Here is a 19082-nt window from a genome sequence, read left to right as displayed (position 1 = left end):
TTAAAAAATCCTTGTATGATGTAGGCCTAAATAATATGTGTAGGCCAATATAGTTGTTCTTCTTGCCTAGACCCAACTAGAGAGGTTTTCTTTAATAGAGGAAAGTACTTACTTAGGCTATTGATATCTAATGTTGGGCTTATCATTAGGTATACGTTGAACAGCTAAACAGTTTTTGTTCTTTGATATTAAATGTTTTATCTGCAGGTTAGTGGTTTAATATGCATTGTTTTTGTTTGTTTTTATTTGATGCCATAGTTTTGTTTTCGTCTGCCGAAGCACATGTGTGCTCTGTGAAGCTCTGGCTTATCGGTGGGCCTTCATTTGAACTGTAACAACAGACGTGGTCCTGCAAAAGGGAGAATAGGGGGGAGGGGGGAGTGGAGACCTACCTGTTCTCTGGATATACAGGGTAACGAAGGTCTGCGGGGCATTTTACAGCTGCCATAATAGCTGGTCGACGTTTCACCCAGTGAAACACAACTGGACCTCCTTCTGGGTCTGATCACGGGGACCTTTTCCTCCGCGGTGGAAATCCCACTCGGCGCTTCCCTCGTCGGGTAGTAGCGGTCAAAACAAAGCCCCAGAAGGGAGCCCGAGACCCCGACGAAGCAGGCGAAGAGCGGTCTGAGCAGCAAAGGCAGACCGCTCAAACTTGTGAAAGAAACCAGCCACACAACGCTGGCAAACACCAGTATGAGGACACTGTGTTTGAGTTTGAGAGTGGGGATCAGCGTGAGCAGACCCACACATCCCAGCACGAATAACAACCTGCCCACCATTTGCATCTGGTGCTGGTCCTCTCCCCATTGCAGAAACTGCAAAACCAAAAAATCCCCGAGGAAACACGATGCTGGCAGTGACACGAGCCAACATTTGCTGCTTTCCTTCTTTTTCCTCTTCAGGTAAAACGTTAGAAAGAAGAAAGCACATCCTATGCTGAATAATGGGCTGATGGACTGGGAGAAGCCCGACAGAAAAGTCCGCAAATCCCACAGCGAGTCACTTTGCAAGCTCCTGGAAATGAGAATGGAGACTGCGAAGATCAAAAAGGCGCCCACATACAGGGCAGATACCTTTAACAGTTTGGAGTTGAGGATGTCTTCGTTGCAAAACCTGCACACGTTGAACAAAAATCCCCTCTGATGGTCCTGTTTGAGAGGGGTGACGCAGCTCTTCACATAGCCGTTCCTGAAGCCCTCTGAGCTGTTTACACTTCCAGCTCCGTCGTGGTGCCTTATTTTACTGTGCAAAAGCTCTCCTTCCTCCCGTGCAGCCATGGCTCGACTGTGTTCCCCTCGTATCCCCCCCGCACTTCGAAATATTCACGCCGTATTAACGCTCAACTACATGACAGCAAACGCACTCCATGGTCACTCAAACGTGCTCCAGCACTTGGACTAAAGAAAGAAGGTGAGATGTTGTTTTTACAGAAAAGGGGGCTCTCTGTCGCCGCCTAGAGGCCACAACTCGCACCTCGGGGCTTTTTCAATGTGGAGTTATAAACCAACCCATAAGTGAGCTGCATCATTAGTGAGTGTAATATAATAAACAATAAACATGCTCTGTGTCTGCACGTAATGGGGAAGCCTATTATCTAATTGCATTAATAAATTGTCGCTAAAGCATTTTTACCCTTCAATGTTATTGTTTCAGGTGCATTCCTTATGTGTTTGAGGTAGAATAGTCTTTTTTATTATTAATAATAATTTAAAATACGTTGTGTTTTAATATTTGATTTCGTTGGCACAACTTTTTATTATCAAATTGTTTAAAATGTAAACAAATTAAGTTAAAGTTAACTAATGTGTGAACAGAGGCAGAGCCAAATGTTACAAATGGTTGTAGCCTACACATTTTAATAAGCCACTTCTCATGACTCAGTTTATCTTTTTATAGCCTAGTACATTTATTTACTCTGCCCAAAGTCTACATTTCAAAATAGTTTTTCATTTAATAGTTACTGTTAGCCTATTTTCATTAAACCATATTGGTATGTTGCCCAAAGTGTTGTCATTGCGAGTCGCTTCATCATACTGCTCTGCGATCGTTTAGTTCTCCTGCCGCGAGCTCTGTAAAGCAGACGATTGTCGATTAAACTGATCAAAACGTCATAGTTTAACTTCTTAGTAGAGGTTAGCGGAAAATGTAGACAAAAACTAAAACATATTTTGCGTAGTGGAGCTAAGGCATAGATATAGGCTAAATGGTATGCTCGCTAACTAAATATGCACTTAATTGTTTGGCATGTGGCAAATATACAATCTTGATCTTGAAGAAAATGTTTAGGTTTGCAGTTTAATAAGCACAAAAATAGTCCACAGACATAGTACAAATTCAATTTAAATGTAAAGATAAATATAAATTGTAATATAGAAGCAATTATTAATAGAAGTAACAGTGACTCTAACATGATGTGCATGTCTGTAACCAGTAGGCCTATGACTGATTATTTATGTGTTAAATTCAAAATGTAGATGTTTCATCCTTTACAATAATCTGAAAGATCTGGTGCAAATGCAATATAATCTTCTTCCTGGCCTAATGGAAACCATTTATAGAGGCAGATTTATAATAAGAAATAATTTTAATAGTAGTGAAGTATATAGAAGCAGGTGTGTGGCCTGTATTCTATGGTTGGCAAGGCTCTGTGACGTGAACAAGCACTTTGCTCTTGACTTGAACCATAAACCCTCCTTATCATTGAACGGTAATCAGTGTAAGAATGAATGTCTTCTATTATGTTGTTTGCAGCCATGAATAAAATACAACAGCTATAAGTTGATTTGTAAAACTCACAAAACCTGTTTTCCTTAAGCCACCAAAACCAGCAATTTAATTTATTATCAGTATTGTTTGTGTCGCCTGATGTAGTTAATGCCTTTATGCCACAAAACTACATTATCCTCAAAAAACGATAACACACATATACTCCTTTGCAGGGGGACATATCCCCCTGCAAACCCTAACCCTACCCTCTAACCCTAACCCTAACCCTATCTAACCCTAACCCTAACCCTCTAACCCTAAACCAACAGGCCCGATAAAAAAATAACTTTGCGTTTTGGGTTCATATTCAGAAAAAAAAAAAAAAAAATCAAATAATATGGTTGTTGCATTGCTGTCTTTTGAGAGGAAAATATGATGATTTAATGAAAGTGAAACGATCACTAATAGAACAAAGACATTCAATTGTCTGTGCATACACCTTGCCACTAAGGCTATACTTCCACTGGAGGGTGCTGCATAACACTAAAATATTATATAGGCTGCCGCTATATGAAATATATGTGCACAAAAGTAGAATTTCTGTTTTCAAGAAAATAATGTTGTGTTTGTGACTCAAAATAAAAACCTAAAAATTAAAAAATGTCAACATAACTGCTGAGATGTTGTTAACTAGTGATTTTTTATGTTATATATTTTTTTTTAAAGGTATTTTTTGGCATTTTTATGCTTTATTGATAGTGTAGAGACAGAGTTGAAATGGGGCAGAGAGGGGAGTGACATGCAGAGAACGACCGTGGGCTGGAATCGAACCCGGATCCACTGCTGGCTGAGGCCCATGGGGGGGACGCCCTACCAATTGAGCTAAGGGCGCCCCCATGATTTTGTATGTTTCATATGAAATGACACAGCTCATTCCTGCATTAAATTGAGTCTGTTTGTTATTTTTTAATCTGTTTGATATGTTTGTTTTTTGTTATAAAATCCTCAGAAACCACCAGCTTTCCAGATGTTTATCAGGTTAACACTTGGCAACAAGGTGCACACCGCTTCTCCAGATGTTCTTTCTTTTCCAGTCCATTTTGTGGGGACCCGAGCCAGTCCAGGTTGTAAATCCAGTTAAAAGCCAAAGGAAATCTGGACATTATTTCCTCATGGATCTAATTGATGTTGATGCCACAATAACAAACATTTTTAAACTGTAAATTTATTGTGTTTTTTGTTTGTAAGCCTACATACAACCGAAAGTATTGTAGGCTAGATGTCATCTTGTTAAACTCATGAAACAGGAAAAATACATGGTTACAATACTACTAGTGTATCATCGAAGAAGACCCTATATATACACTAGATTATAGAGTCTTGAAATATGTAGGCGTAAGCATTTTTCACTGTGTCACAAATCGGTAGCCTATTAAAATGTGCTAAAAAATTAAAAATTAAATTACAAAGTAGCCTAAATGTCATCTGGATTTCATGGGCTTTTTCTTTCTATCTCTGTTAAAAAAATGGGTTAATTATGATTGACTCTTGATTGCCATTTATTTTAAATAAACAAGTTACTGTGTGCATCGGAGTCCTTGGAAAAATAAAAAATATTCGGGATCATCCTGTGTTTGAGCCTTCCTGCGCACCGTAGCAGTGATGTGGCTCAGACAGTAATCTTCCACGTCACTAGGAAGTAGCGGAGAGCGACAACGCAGCTCGCTAAAGGGAGCTCCGGAGGATTTTTACAGATGTAAATATCCAAAACTGGATAACGAAGGCTACTTCAGAGGACAATAGTCGTGTAAATAGGTAGGTTATGCAACCCAGTTTTAACCAACACGAGTGTTATGTCCTCTCATTACCCTTGGTAACTGTTAAAGACAGAGCTAACGTTGCTGTCCTCCATTTCATTGCTAGCCTGGGAAGATGCTACGCTGGCGTTAGCTTATGTTCGCTAGTTGGCAATCAATCATACATCTTAAACTAGTCAAATCAATTAAATATCCGACTAACTAATCGACGTTTGCGATAATCAAGGCATTGCTGTACAACTGTTTGTGCTAAGACATAACACTGTAGTTAGCTTCACTGTTGTGCTCAGGTGTTAACGTTGCATGTCACAGTGTCTTCACTAGCTTTAATAATATTAAGAAACTTAAGCTGCTTTTGCTGTCACAATGACAGCTTTTGACTGTGTTTCAATGACAGTAATTTAGTTTTTACAATGAATTAACCGTGAACGTGCCCTCCTTACGTGTATTTGTTATCTCTTCAAAGACGGAGTGGCATAAATCAAGCCCCTCATTTGTTTTAGAAAGATCTTAAACACACCTTACTGTTATGTTCAGTCAAGAAAGGCAGCCATACAAGTTATCTTCTTATCTTAATTTCAGATTCAGGAGTTTATTTCTGTATAAACAAATCCATATGAGAGAGGGTTTCTTTTTTTATTCCTTCATGAACATGTCTGTCTGTATTGCTTGTTTTCACAAGTCCCTGCGGTTTACAGGTGATCTACTAATCGCCTCATTTATTTTGTGGTGGTCGTCACGGCCGAAAAATTAAGAAAGATACGTGTACAGTTGCGCACATGCCAGATGACATTTCGAAAAACTCTGGATTATTATTATTATTTATTTGTTTTTGGCAAATCATTCAAATGGGAAAAAATTATACTTGAACATTTTCTCCTGTAGTATTTGCTTTAAAAAAAAGTTGGTTAGATGATAGTAATCCAACACCTACACAAGCCATTTAGTAGAATCTTGTATTCACATGCATTCATCATTTAAAATACCGTAATATTTGGTAGTGCAGTTTTCAGTTTAATGGATACCTTCAAATGTTGACGCCTGTTTAAAACAATAGTGAGTGTCCATATATGTAAATTGAAACAGGTTTTACTTAATGTATTCATTCCTCCTGTTTTCATTGGCTGATAGAGAGACCGCCTCCATGTGCTTCCAATGTCAATAAAAGTTCACAGTCCTTGTTCAGTCCGTGCAAAAATAAGTTTCATAATTGATCAGAAGTTATTTGAGTTTTTTTAAGCAGCCTGAGTCAGGCTAATCAAGAGAGTATTCGGAGTTACAGACTTTTTTGTATAACATTTCCGTTTTTTAAATCGCATTTTTATGTAACCTGTTCTAACACAAATACCACCAACAGATAATTTGTATTCATGAACATTTTTTCTCTCAATTGTCTAGATTAACACTTTTATTTAAAGTGTATAGCACTGTAACCTTTTTTTGTACTACGAAAATTACTCATGAACTCAAATGTTTTTAATGGTTGGTGATTGAGATTACAGGGATTATGTGTTTTATTTGGGGCTGTCAAACGATTAAAAATTTTAATCAGATTAATCACAGGATTCTGTGGATTAATCACGATCAATTTTACCATTCGAAATATGCCCGAAAATATGTTCTCTCTTGGATATCAATTTCGGGATCCCCGAAAAGTGTATTTGCCGATTACATGCAGAGCGGGTGACTGAGAGATCGGCTTTATGAAACGCGCACACTATGTAAGTGATCACTGTATGAATAAAGAGCGATTTAACACTTATATTAACATAAATAAATCGCTTACTTCACCTTTTAAGATTCATTATTTTGGATAGAGCGACCCCTAAAGGAATTTAATAAATCAACACTTATTAAATAAACAATTTTTTCTGTTTTTTTCTCTCCAGCGAACAGCATTAATTGGGATTCTTCTAAACGGATACAAGCCCAGAAGCAAAATGACGGCTGCAGAGAACGTGTGTTACACTCTGATCAATGTTACATCTGATTCAGAGCCCCCCTCGGAAGTCAGCCTAAAAGCTGACCTAGGTAACTATTCCTAACTTGCAAAGCTATGCTACTAAACAGATTGCCTCATTTACCTTAATAAACCATGCAGAGGAAAGATATTCATTTCTAAAACCTCTGTCTCCGCCACTATTCAATAGAATTGGTTGGAATTTAATTTGTGGTGCTCACCCGCATTGAAGAGATACTTCAAACAGTCAAAATCTCTTTCCTGAGACAATGTCCTGGTTGCTCTGGATAACCCATATGACTTAATATAAGCAATATTCACAAGGATTATTTTCTTCAGTAGAAAGTAGTTCCAGTGAAAACGGTTGACAGTGAGGTATAGCAATTTGATCTATAAATGCTGTAACCAATGTTGATTTTATTTGACAAATGACCAAAATGATTAATTGCTGATAAAAATCTGACTGGAAAAAAAAAATCATATTTTAATTCAATCTTTCAGAAAGCTTTAAGTGAAGATCTGTAACAATCACACAGTGCATGCTTCAGATCACATTTAGGAGTTTACCGTAATACTATTAATAATAAAAACTTTTTTACTACAGAAAAAGGGGAGATTAAGGCAAAGACTGAAGCCCTGAAGAAGGTCATCATCATGATCCTGAATGGCGAGAAGTTGCCAGGACTGCTGATGACCATCATCCGCTTTGTGCTGCCACTTCAAGACCACACCATCAAAAAGCTGCTGCTGGTGTTCTGGGAGATTGTTCCCAAAACAACCACAGATGGCAAGCTGCTTCAAGAGATGATCCTGGTCTGTGACGCCTACAGGAAGGTAAAGAATCATACATATGTAATAGTTCGCAAATGGTCATCAACTGATGAGATACGTCAACTCAATCTGCATATATTTAAACCTTCATGTGTATTGGTAACTCACTCTATAACAGCAGGGAAATCATATTTTATAACAGAATGAAAAAACATAAGGAGTAGACAGATGATAGTAATAATCGGTATTACTATTGTAAAGCGAACTAGAATAGAATGTGTTGGTTTCATTCAGTCACTCAGCAATCCTCATGAGACACTTTCCTTGGGTGTTTAGGACCTGCAGCATCCCAATGAGTTCATCCGTGGCTCTACTCTGCGTTTCCTCTGTAAGCTGAAGGAGTCTGAGCTGCTGGAGCCTCTCATGCCAGCGATCCGTGCCTGCCTGGAGCACCGCCACAGTTATGTGCGCCGCAATGCCGTCCTCGCCATTTACACCATCTATAGGTACCAAGCTGTTCCATATTTCATGTTCAGCCACCTTGCCACATACTATCTTCTCCATTCATTAGTGAACAAAAAAAATAAAATTACGATATATTTTTTTTAGGAATTTTGAACATCTCATACCAGATGCGCCAGAGTTGATCCACGATTTTCTTGTGAATGAGAAAGATGCCAGCTGTAAGAGAAATGCTTTCATGATGCTGATTCATGCAGATCAGGTGGGTGGCATTTTGTCATTTGTTTTCTCACTTTTTGTATTGTTGCATGCCAATACACCTAGTATCTTATCTCAGAAGCCTAATTATGTCATTTACATGTCTTACAGGATCGTGCTCTGGATTACCTAAGCACATGCATTGACCAAGTTCACACTTTTGGCGACATTCTCCAGCTGGTCATCGTGGAGCTGATTTACAAAGTGAGTCGATTTTTTATTTTTTTTTGTATAATTCAAGCTTTATTGCACAACGACAGGCAAACCAGAAGAGCTGCTTTAATGTCGGAGCTCTTTGCTGTGTTTGTTCTCCCGTCTGTTAGGTTTGCCATGCTAACCCCTCTGAGCGCGCCCGGTTCATCCGTTGTATCTACAACCTGCTGCAGTCCTCCAGTCCTGCTGTCAAGTACGAAGCTGCTGGAACTCTCGTTACCCTCTCCAGTGCTCCCACAGCCGTTAAGGTACGTCACCAAGGTTTTTTTTTCAGTGATTTGGTGAATGTCATATACACTCTGTAAACAGTACTGATGTATTACCACACTTGACCTAATAGCAGTGATGTGTTTTTGGTCTAGTACGGACTCATATTCATTCTATGCTTTTTTTGGACTCCAGGCTGCTGCCCAGTGCTACATCGATTTGATTATCAAGGAAAGCGACAACAATGTCAAGCTCATCGTTCTAGATCGCCTGATTGAACTGAAGGAGCATCCCACTCATGAGCGTGTTCTCCAGGTACGCTATTAAAAGCAAAGACCATATCCCTCAGTATCACATAGGTTATTATCTATGATGTTAGTATTTATGTTTATGTTTAGAATGTGACCATAACAACCAGAATTCAGAAGAGATCATTATTAGGCCAATGTCATTTTTTTGAGAGATTGCCAGTTTGCTTCATTTATACATGATTCATTATTAATTTGGTTATCACCCTTTGTTTTTATACAGGACCTTGTGATGGACATCCTGCGTGTTCTCAGCACTCCAGACCTGGAAGTCAGAAAGAAGACCTTGCAGCTGGCCTTGGACCTTGTTTCATCTCGCAATGTAGAAGAGGTCAGAGGCATCATACACTGTCTATTCATTTTTGGTTGTTGTTTTTTTTTTTTTTTTTTCTCAAAGCATGGACACAGACACAAAAGTGAATATACTAATAACGTAGTGACATGTATTTGTTATTCCAGTTGGTGATTGTTTTGAAGAAAGAGGTGATCAAGACTAACAACGTATCGGAACATGAAGACACTGATAAGTTCAGGCAGCTGCTGGTGCGCACTCTCCACTCCTGCAGTGTGCGCTTCCCTGACATGGCAGCCAATGTCATACCTGTGGTGAGTTTGCTATTATTTTATAAAATGTTCTTGACATATTCTATGTTTAATAGCTTTTTGAAAGAGAACAAAATGGTGGGTTTGTGTTTAAGCATATAAACTGTGTGTTGATATGATTTTGTGTGTTGATGATTTGCAGCTGATGGAATTCCTAAGTGACACTAATGAGGCAGCTGCTGCTGATGTGCTGGAGTTTGTACGGGAAGCCATTCAGAGATTTGACAGCTTGAGACCCCTCGTCATCGAGAAGATGCTGGAAGTCTTTCACGCCATCAAAACTGTCAAGTAAGGCGTTATAACTGAGGAATATAATGCATGACGTGTGTAATGTCATCATGGTTATAGAAAGCAGGTCACAATGACACATTTCATTAGTTTACAATTCACCAAATGTCTCCCTTGTGAAATGATGTGGTAAATAAGTAAACAAAATGTACACATCCAGCACTGCTGGGAAGTGCATCAATATGTAGCATTGTGAGGGTTCATGGCTTTGTCCCCATTGTGATATTTCAGGATCTACAGGGGAGCGTTGTGGATCCTGGGAGAATACTGCAGCACCAAGGAAGATATACAGAGTGTGATGACAGAAATACGCAGGTCCTTGGGAGAAGTATGTTTTTTTTTCCATTATTTGTCAGAATTGAATGCAACAAAAGCTAACCTAAAAGTCCTACTCAAAAAAGTGTAAAAATATCTGACTCCTGTCTCTTTACTTGTACAGATCCCGATTGTAGAAAATGAGATAAAGAGAGAGACCGGCGAGATGAAATCAGAGGATGAAGTAAGCGCAGCTCCAGCCCAGAAGCTGGTGACAGAGATGGGCACCTATGTGACACAGAGCGCCCTCAGCTCCAACAGGCCTTCCAAGAGAGAAGAGGATAGGTAAAAAAAAATTGCACATCATTTGACTGTGAGTTTGTGTCATCGTACCAGTACTCTGCTGACACTATAAACACTCAATGTGTTGTTCCAGACCTCCCCTCCGACGCTTCCTGATGGATGGAGACTTCTACGTTGCAGCTTCCCTGGCCACCACACTGACCAAAGTGGCCTTGCGCTACGTTCTTATTGTTCAAGACAAAAAGAAACAAAATGTGAGTCGTCCTCTCTTTATTTTCACTGAAAATGCAAACCTTCAAAGCAACCTGCCAGTTGTTCTAATCCCTGCTGTCCCTCTCAGTCCTTTGTTGCAGAGGCCATGCTGATCATGGTCACCGTGCTGCACCTGGGCAAGTCGTCTCTGCCCAAGAAGCCAATCACAGATGATGACGTGGATCGCATCTCGCTGTGCCTCAAGGTCCTGTCAGAGTGCTCACCACTTATGAATGACATTTTCAACAAGGAGTGCCGCAAATCCCTGTCACACATGCTGACTGTCAGACTAGAGGAAGAGAAGCTGTCACAGAAGGTAATGTCCGCTGATTCCCCATAGTTCACCTCCTGAGACTGAGAAAGCATCATCACACGTGGAGGAAGGGAACAAATGTGTGGTGTTAGTTGCACATTTTTGGACCCAGCCTTAATATATATTTATCAATATGTAAAATTAGCATTTTTATAGGCAGAATACATTTAGCCTTTAATACTGTACATGAGGTTCCTCATTGACATTGCCAAAGCAATTGGCTCTGACCTCCACTCTTGGCTCTGATTGTTCCTTGATCTTCCTGTTCCCCATTTATTTTTACATCTTTGCTAGTATCTAGTTTTGGTGTCAGGATTCTGTATTGGGCTAAACAAAGGATGGAGTATCACCTGGAAAAATAATGATGTGTTTCTGATCTTCTCCACAGAAAGAGTCTGAGAAACGTAATGTATTAGTGCAGGCAGACGACCCCATCTCCTTCATGCAGCTGACAGCCAAAAATGAAATGACTTCTAAGGAAGACCAGTTCCAGCTCAGTCTGCTGGCTGCAATGGGTACCTCTGCGAGGAAGGAGGCTGCTGATCCCCTCGCTTCAAAACTCAACAAGGTATTTTAACCATCCAAGAGAACTGGAAATTACGTTGAGAAAAATTCAACCATTGCAAAATAATTTTTTGGCAGTAAATATTACCTCTGATTGGAGATTCAAGTTTAATTTTATTCAACAGCTTGCCCTTCTATTGTTTTACTGTATTTATGTTTTAAGACCTTGGTTCGCCCCAGAGGATGATGCTTATTCAAATTGCACGGTGGGAAAGAGAACAGCTGTTCCTGTTGGGATTGGCTTGAATTTTACAAATAGACTTCTTTTTAGTTGTGGAATTTGACTTATTAAGTTTTATTTATTTACCATTTTATTTGGAGACAATTGTTTGGTAACACTTTACATTCATTTACTGTTAGTTAATAGTTAATAAGTATGATCTAAGAATGAACTAACTATTAATAACTACTTAGTTAATACTTAATAAGCATTAACTAAGCATATACTAAAGATTAGTTAACTAAGCAGAGTTACTGCTTAACTAACTATTAATAAGTATGCATTAACAGTTAGTTAATAAGCATAACTAACTGTTCATAGCATTAACTAAGCATCAATTAACAGTTACATGGTGTACCCTTATTGTAAAGTGTTACCAATTGTTTTTTATAAAAGGGCACACAGTACAAGTCATTTTATTCTATTTTTTTTTTAAGTTGTCATGCACATGGACTGCTGTAAATACCGTTAGAAAGTGAATGGCAAACTAACTTAAATATCATACTGTGAGGAGGTATTTGTACTTTGTTTTATAATAATTTATCATTTAATTGATTAAGTATATTATTTAATTATTGTTTTCCCATCTAGGTTACCCAACTGACAGGCTTCTCGGACCCAGTGTATGCTGAAGCCTATGTACACGTCAACCAGTATGATATTGTATTGGATGTGCTGGTGGTCAACCAAACCAGTGACACTCTCCAGAATTGCACCCTTGAGCTTGCCACTTTAGGTTAGTCGAGTTAATTTTGAGTTAATTTTCCACCTAAATTGACAAATGTACAGGTTCTGTTCTCTCATATTGCAGCCGGTTACGTTTGTGTTGCTACAACGTACTATGCAGGTTTTATAACTATGTTTATCCATCCTACAGGTGATCTGAAGTTGGTTGAGAAGCCTTCGCCTCTCACTCTGGCTCCACACGACTTTGCTAACATCAAGGCCAATGTCAAGGTGGCTTCCACAGAGAATGGCATTATATTTGGCAACATTGGTGAGAGAATAATTCTCCCATCATAATTCAATTAGGATGTTCTTGTTTTGCTGTCTGTAACCAGAGCATGTTTTCTTATTGCCGATCTTTTTTTCCCAGTCTATGATGTGTCGGGGGCGGCTAGTGACAGAAACTGTGTGGTCCTCAGTGACATCCACATCGACATCATGGACTACATCCAGCCAGCTTCCTGCACCGATGCTGAATTCAGACAGATGTGGGCAGAGTTTGAGTGGGAAAACAAGGTACGTTTTTCTAATTTTCAATTTGAAGCAAAGTTCCTCCTGAAATTAACTGGCCTTTTAAAAATGACTTTGTGTGGCTTTATTATTCAGACATGTTTATATATTATTGGAGTTGCTGTGCTGTTGTTTCCTCAATAATAAAATAATTTTGTTTCATTACAGTCGTCAAATAAAAAAATAAAACGTAAATATTGAAGATAGTCTTTAAGCAATCTGTCTTTGTCGTTAGGTGACAGTGAACACCAACATCACTGATCTGAATGATTACCTCCAGCATATCCTCAAGTCCACCAACATGAAGTGTCTGACTCCTGAGAAGGTTGGTATGAGACTAAAGAAAGTCAATGAGGTTTTAAAGATAGATGAATTAGGCAGTTCAAACTTTTGGTGCTGCTGCGTGTTGGGTTAGAATCCTACTTAGTGTGGTGGTCCAATTAAAACTCGGTTATAAATATTTTCTTGTGATCACTATTGTATGTAAATTTGCCAAGTCATCGCCATCATATTAGATCTAGATAAAAATTTGTTTTTTTTCTCTTCCAAAACCAGGCACTATGTGGCTTCTGCGGCTTCATGGCTGCCAACCTTTACGCTCGTTCTATCTTTGGAGAGGATGCCCTGGCTAATGTCAGCGTGGAGAAGCCCATCCACCTGGGGCCTGACGCACCTGTCAACGGACACATACGCATCAGGGCCAAAAGTCAGGTGGGTCCCAGCTGCGGCACCATGAACCCTTTATGCATTCTGAGAAGTAAAGGGCTTGGATGAATTGATTTGTTCTGAAGCAGTGTGACATTTTCATCTGTTAGAAGGAGAAACATTTGATCTAATACCTAATTGAAAGATATTGAATGATTGGACATAGTGAAGTGAATAGGCGTAATGCTCTTACCAGTATATCATGTCTGTTAATATACAGTCTGACTCTGTTATAATAAATCCTCCCTTCTTCATTTCACAGGGGATGGCCTTGAGCCTTGGTGACAAGATCAACCTCTCCCAAAAAAAGACAAATCTCTGAGACACCTCGATCTGATCCAGCTCATTCCGCTGACTTTGTAAAAGTCACCTGCTGTTCTCTTGTATCACCCATCTTGCCCTTTCATCACAGCAAATTAAGAACTTTATATGGTCAGTTGCTTTTGTGCTCTTCTTTTTTTCTTTTTTTTAACATCACCCCTGTCTGAAAATGTCATCAAAATAATGTTCTTTCTCTGTCTGTTTAATTTTCAATAGACATATATATTAAAAGAATGACAACCCTATTCTCAATGCTCTATTCATTGAGTCATAGCCTTGCATTTTATTTGAAACACTTTCCACTTTATACTTGCATTTCATTGATTCTTGAGAAGTGGGACAAAACAGGGTGCAATGTTGAAAAAATACAAACCCTATGTTTAGGCAAATCAAATTACATGTATGTATCCAACATACTAGGCTACTGAGCTAAGCTTTGACACAACCTCCCAGCTTTTGTCCTTTTTTCAAAATAGGCTTTTTACCTTGCCATTCCTTATCAAAATGGGCTTTTTACCTTGCCATTCCTTATTTTGTGTCAACACCGTCAGACACCAAAAACACAAATTAAGGGTGTATTCACACGTGTTTAGTTCGGTTGAAACGAACTCAGGTGCGCATCTTTCAGGCAGGTGTGAATACAGCAATCGCATTCGGGGGCGGACCAAACAAGCGCTCCGAGACCCAGCTGAAGAGGTGGTCTCGATGCGCTTCCAAACGCACTCTGCTGCAGTTCATTTGTGGTGTGAATTCGGCCGGACTCAATCCGACCCAATTGCAGGAAGCACTGCGCCTTTTCTTTCTTTTCTTTTTTAATAAATCGCCGTCAGCTTCACATTATGGGAAAGTGTTGTCGCCATTGTTAGGAAGATTAGTTGTGGTTTGATTTGATAGAGACGTGTGACATGCTGATGTGTTCAGCGATCAGATGGAGAGGGTAGCGTCTCTTTGCATGAAGTGTGTGTTTTTATTTGAATCCCATGTTAACAGGACCGTCAATACTATCCCCGTGTCAGTTTGGAGCTGAGCTGCGCCGAACTGACACCCAGCTGATACAGAGCTAAATCAGATGTGTGTCAGTTTGAGCTTATTCTTCTCGCGAGCCGCGCGTCCAGCAAAAATACAGTAAAAATTATGTTTCACATCGTAGCCTACAAGCCACATAACGTGGCATTGACATAGGGCTACATATTATAACCATATGAAACAACAATAATTTTATGTTTTTTTTCTTTATTTATAGGCTAGAAATCTAAATTCTATTTGGTCTGGACCAAAGCAAGGGAACTAGCGGACTTTCCCAGTGAGAATACACCCTAATTTTCCCTCAATTTATGTTAGACCCATGAGATGTATAGTGATCACAAATATTCACCAAGACTGAGAGAGGCCACAAAAAATATTTTCAAAATGTATATGAATATAATTTTTTTTGACATCTGACGGTGTTGAAATATTTAACGTTTCTTCAACAGAACAAATGGAGTTTTTCTAGTAGCCATTTGGTTTTTCTGTTGATGATAGGTGCTAGTATGAACTACTTCAGGAAAATAAAATGATCGAAACATTTCAAATAACTTCTTCAGAAATTGTGACGTACAGTTGTGTTCAAAATAATAGCAGTGTGTTTAAAAAAGTGAGGCAAGATCAAAATCCTCATCATAGCTTTTATTTCCAAACACGCAAATGCATTGGGGACATTGCACATTATATTCCAAATCCAAATATGAAGAAACTTGTCAAATGTTTCTTCATCTTTACAGAAAGTGAAGAAAAAGGAATATTAGATTAGATACTAGATTTAGCTTTACTATAAATCACTGAACTAATATTTAGTTGTATAACCTCTGTTTCTGAGAACTGCTTCACATCTGTGTTGCAGGGAGCCGACCAATTTATGGCACCTGTGAACAGGTGTTTCAGCCCAGGACGATTGGACTACATTCCACAATTCATCTGCATTTCTTGGTTTTGCCTCAAAAACAGCATTTTTGATGTCACCACAAAGGTTTTCTATTGGATTAAGGTCCAGGGATTGGGCTGGCCACTCCAGAACGTTAATCTTGTTGGTCTGGAACCAAGATCTTGTTCGCTTACTGGTGTGTTTGGGGTCGTTGTGGACTTGTTGGAACACCCATTTCAAGGGCATTTCCTCTTCAGCATAAGGCAACATTACCTCTTCAAGTATTTAAATGTAACCAAACTGATCCATGATCCATGGTATGCGATAAATAGACCCGACACCATAGTATGAGAAACATCCCCATAACATGATGTCTGTGCCACCATGCTTCACTGTCTTCAGAGTGTACCGTGGCTTGAATTCAGTGTTTGGGGGGCACAGACATCATGTTATGGGGATGTTTCTCATACTATAGTGTCGGGTCTATTCATCGCATACCATGGATCATGGATCAGTTTGGATACATTAGAATACTTGAAGAGGTCATGTTGCCTTATGCTGAAGAGGAAATGCCCTTGAAATGGGTGTTCCAACAAGTCAACGACCCCAAACACACCAGTAAGCGAACAAGATCTTGGTTCCAAACCAACAAGATTAACGTTATGGAGTGGCCAGCCCAATCCCTGGACCTTAATCCAATAGAAAACCTATGTGGTGACATCAAAAATGCTGTTTTTGAGGCAAAACCAAGAAATGCAGAGGAATTGTGGAATGTAGTCCAATCGTCCTGGGCTGAAACACCTGTTCACAGGTGCCATAAGTTGGTCGGCTCCCTGCAACACAGATGTGAAGCAGTTCTCAGAAACAGAGGTTATACAACTAAATATTAGTTCAGTGATTTATAGGAAAGCTAAATCTTCATGCATTGTTCAGTTGATACAGTAAATGTTGTAAAGAAAAATGCAGACACTGCTATTTTTTTGAACAGTCTAATATTCCTTTTTATTCACTTTCTGTAAAGATATAGAAACATTTGACAAATGTTTCTTCATATTTGGATTTGGAATAGAATGTGCAATGTCCCCAATGCATTTGCGTGTATGGAAATAAAAGCTATTATGATTTTGATCTTTACTCAATTTTTTAAACACAGCTATTATTTTGAACACAACTGTATCATGGTTGTGACGCAGGACTTTCAAGATATGGAATGTAAAATATTCTAAAACTACAACACTTATCAGAGCCTGTCTGACTCTCATGTACTCTGCAGAGGTATAATGTGACAAGAGGTCCTTCATAGTGACAGCTGCCCCTTATTTTGGCAGATTTTCTTACATTTGACAGTGGTGACAAAAAAGTGTCCCACCAATTAGAAACCTTATAAAACATGAATGTGTTGTAGAAAAACTGGTTTTATTGATATGAGAGATTATTTAGTGTTGCTTTTGATGAGAAAAGCTCTTTATTACAGTACATTTTTAATAGGTTTTATTGCATATGAATGATTGATCCCTTCTCTGTGGACACTGTTCTGAACGTAGTGAGAAGATAACAAGTGTCATATATTTGACATAATTATGATAAAATGTAATTTAATGGGATAATTGTGCTCCAGGCATTCTATTCTTAATCCCTAATAACATCTACAATTTTAAATATGTCTACTTTTAAACATAACAGCAGTTAATATCGGAAGACTGCCTTTTGTCCCCCTTCTCCCCAATCACTGATTTAATTAAATATAGATGACATGATTTTTTTATATGAAGACAACAAGGACTATTGCCCGTTTAATTTTTATTCTATCTATTTGCTAAATTAAAATGAAAATTGATGGGAGCTTTGGACAAGTGCTTGTTAACATGTATTATTAATTTCAAGGTCTTTGAATTCAAGTTCCTTTTAAATGTTTTCATTAATTCAGGTGGACTTTAACATGACATTTTGGTGAAATAACATGAACATTTGAAGCAATTAGAAATAAATGTTGAGACTTCCAGAATATAAACATACAGAAGACAGACATGAAGTAAATGAGAGGGCGTTTCCACTTAAATATCACCAAACCAAATAGCTCATCTACTACAAATCATTAACCTGTTTGAAGGGGTGGAAGTTCAGATGAATACTCAGTAATGCTTTGAGAAGCCATTACTAGAGTGCTTTCTCCTGGGAATTTTTACTGTATGTGTGGCAATGATAGCAGATTTTTAAAGAGAATGGTCACTGGTATCCGAAGGTGGTTTTGTACCAAAGTGCCTGGAGCTCCTGCTGTATCGAGCCTTGTAGGCTCTAATTAGAATTCATCAGATGCCTCCTGTAATACTTTGCACTGTGTGAAGCTGACTTGCATTTGTTCTGCCAGAACTTCAAAATTAGCAATGACATCATTAAGACTCTGACATACATTTAGCCAGGGACATGATTTTATTTTAGCAAAGGTTGATATATTGTGGTGATTTCAGAGGCACTCTCAAAGCCATCTGCAAGTTTTACTGTCACTGTGATAATGAGATGGGAGATGGATTAGTGTTGGCACAGATCTAGATATTCAAACCTGCCCTTCTGTTTATACGCTGCATTTCATTAGTAGTTGCACTTCCCCTCGTTCACTTACCCTCAGCCCTTGGTATGACATAACAGCATACGTCGCACGGAGGGAACTTGGAGCACGGAGGGAAAGTGGGCGGTGGAGGAGCGGGGGATTTAAATGAAACCCACTTGCCCTTGTAGTCGCAATGGACCGTCAGATAGGTAGTTCTGAATGCAAATAATAGAGAATTATAACATTCTGCTATATTAATTATATATTATTATTATATTATTATATATTAATTTTGGAATTAATCTAGATTAATCTAGATTAAAATGGCTCATTTGAATTCAATCATAATATGTGTGTGCTCCCTAAATAATGACTCAAAGTAAGTCTTTGAGAACGTGTTTCTCAAGCCAGGTGGCGCATCAGACCAGGGGCTCATCTCCTGTGCAGGTGCACACCTAATGCATCAAGTTAACTTGCGTGCAGAAAGAGGATGTCACGGAACTCATGTCCGTTAGCTTTTCAATATAAGACTGTCAAAATAAAAATCCCGCAAAACAATCGTTATTTTGGGGATTAACTTCTCCGCGTGAGAAATTTGAGTTGTAGGCTAGCGTGTGAGAGTGTGAGCTGGTTGATATGAGTGTGTCTCACGGCCAAAAGGGTGAGACTTGGCAGCTCTGTCAGTTGTCAAACAAAGCGGACGGACGTGGTCTCTATATCAACGAGATCAGCTGAGCTATCACTGATAAAAAAAAATATTGTTTTCATAATGATTTCCATAGCCTTAAGCCATAGGCTAGCCTACATGTTGTGTAATTCAGTGATTTTCAACCTTTAATGAGTCGAGGCTATGCATTGGCTTTGGC

At 38.8% G+C, this 19082-nt stretch overlaps 2 protein-coding genes across 2 annotated transcripts in view; one reads left to right on the top strand and one right to left on the bottom strand.

The window, feature by feature from the left end:
- pde3b (phosphodiesterase 3B) overlaps positions 1 to 1363 on the bottom strand; it is a 51925-nt gene extending 50562 nt beyond the window's left edge. Inside the window, exon 1 of the mRNA XM_080032812.1 lies at positions 393 to 1363. Within this exon, the coding sequence (XP_079888938.1) occupies positions 393 to 1280 (888 nt within the window). The 5' untranslated portion in view covers positions 1281 to 1363. The remainder of the gene's footprint in view (positions 1 to 392) is intronic.
- A 3027-nt stretch (positions 1364 to 4390) lies between these two features.
- copb1 (COPI coat complex subunit beta 1) lies at positions 4391 to 14010 on the top strand. Its single transcript, XM_080032930.1, has 22 exons — positions 4391 to 4524; positions 6416 to 6557; positions 7091 to 7320; positions 7594 to 7763; positions 7867 to 7981; positions 8089 to 8181; positions 8301 to 8438; positions 8593 to 8712; positions 8929 to 9036; positions 9165 to 9311; positions 9451 to 9596; positions 9828 to 9924; positions 10036 to 10196; positions 10288 to 10408; positions 10495 to 10722; positions 11108 to 11287; positions 12095 to 12239; positions 12381 to 12500; positions 12600 to 12745; positions 12975 to 13064; positions 13295 to 13450; positions 13707 to 14010. Exons 2-22 carry the CDS (start codon positions 6467 to 6469, stop codon positions 13764 to 13766), a joined length of 2862 nt encoding a protein of 953 aa, XP_079889056.1. The 5' UTR covers positions 4391 to 4524; positions 6416 to 6466; the 3' UTR covers positions 13767 to 14010.
- The last annotated feature ends 5072 nt before the right edge of the window (positions 14011 to 19082 follow it).

This window comes from Ammodytes marinus (genome assembly GCF_949987685.1).
Source record: "Ammodytes marinus genome assembly, chromosome: 1".
In the NCBI taxonomy this organism is placed as follows: Eukaryota; Metazoa; Chordata; class Actinopteri; order Uranoscopiformes; family Ammodytidae; genus Ammodytes; species Ammodytes marinus.
Note: the sequence above shows the minus strand (reverse complement) of the source record. Positions and strands in the feature narration are given on the sequence as shown.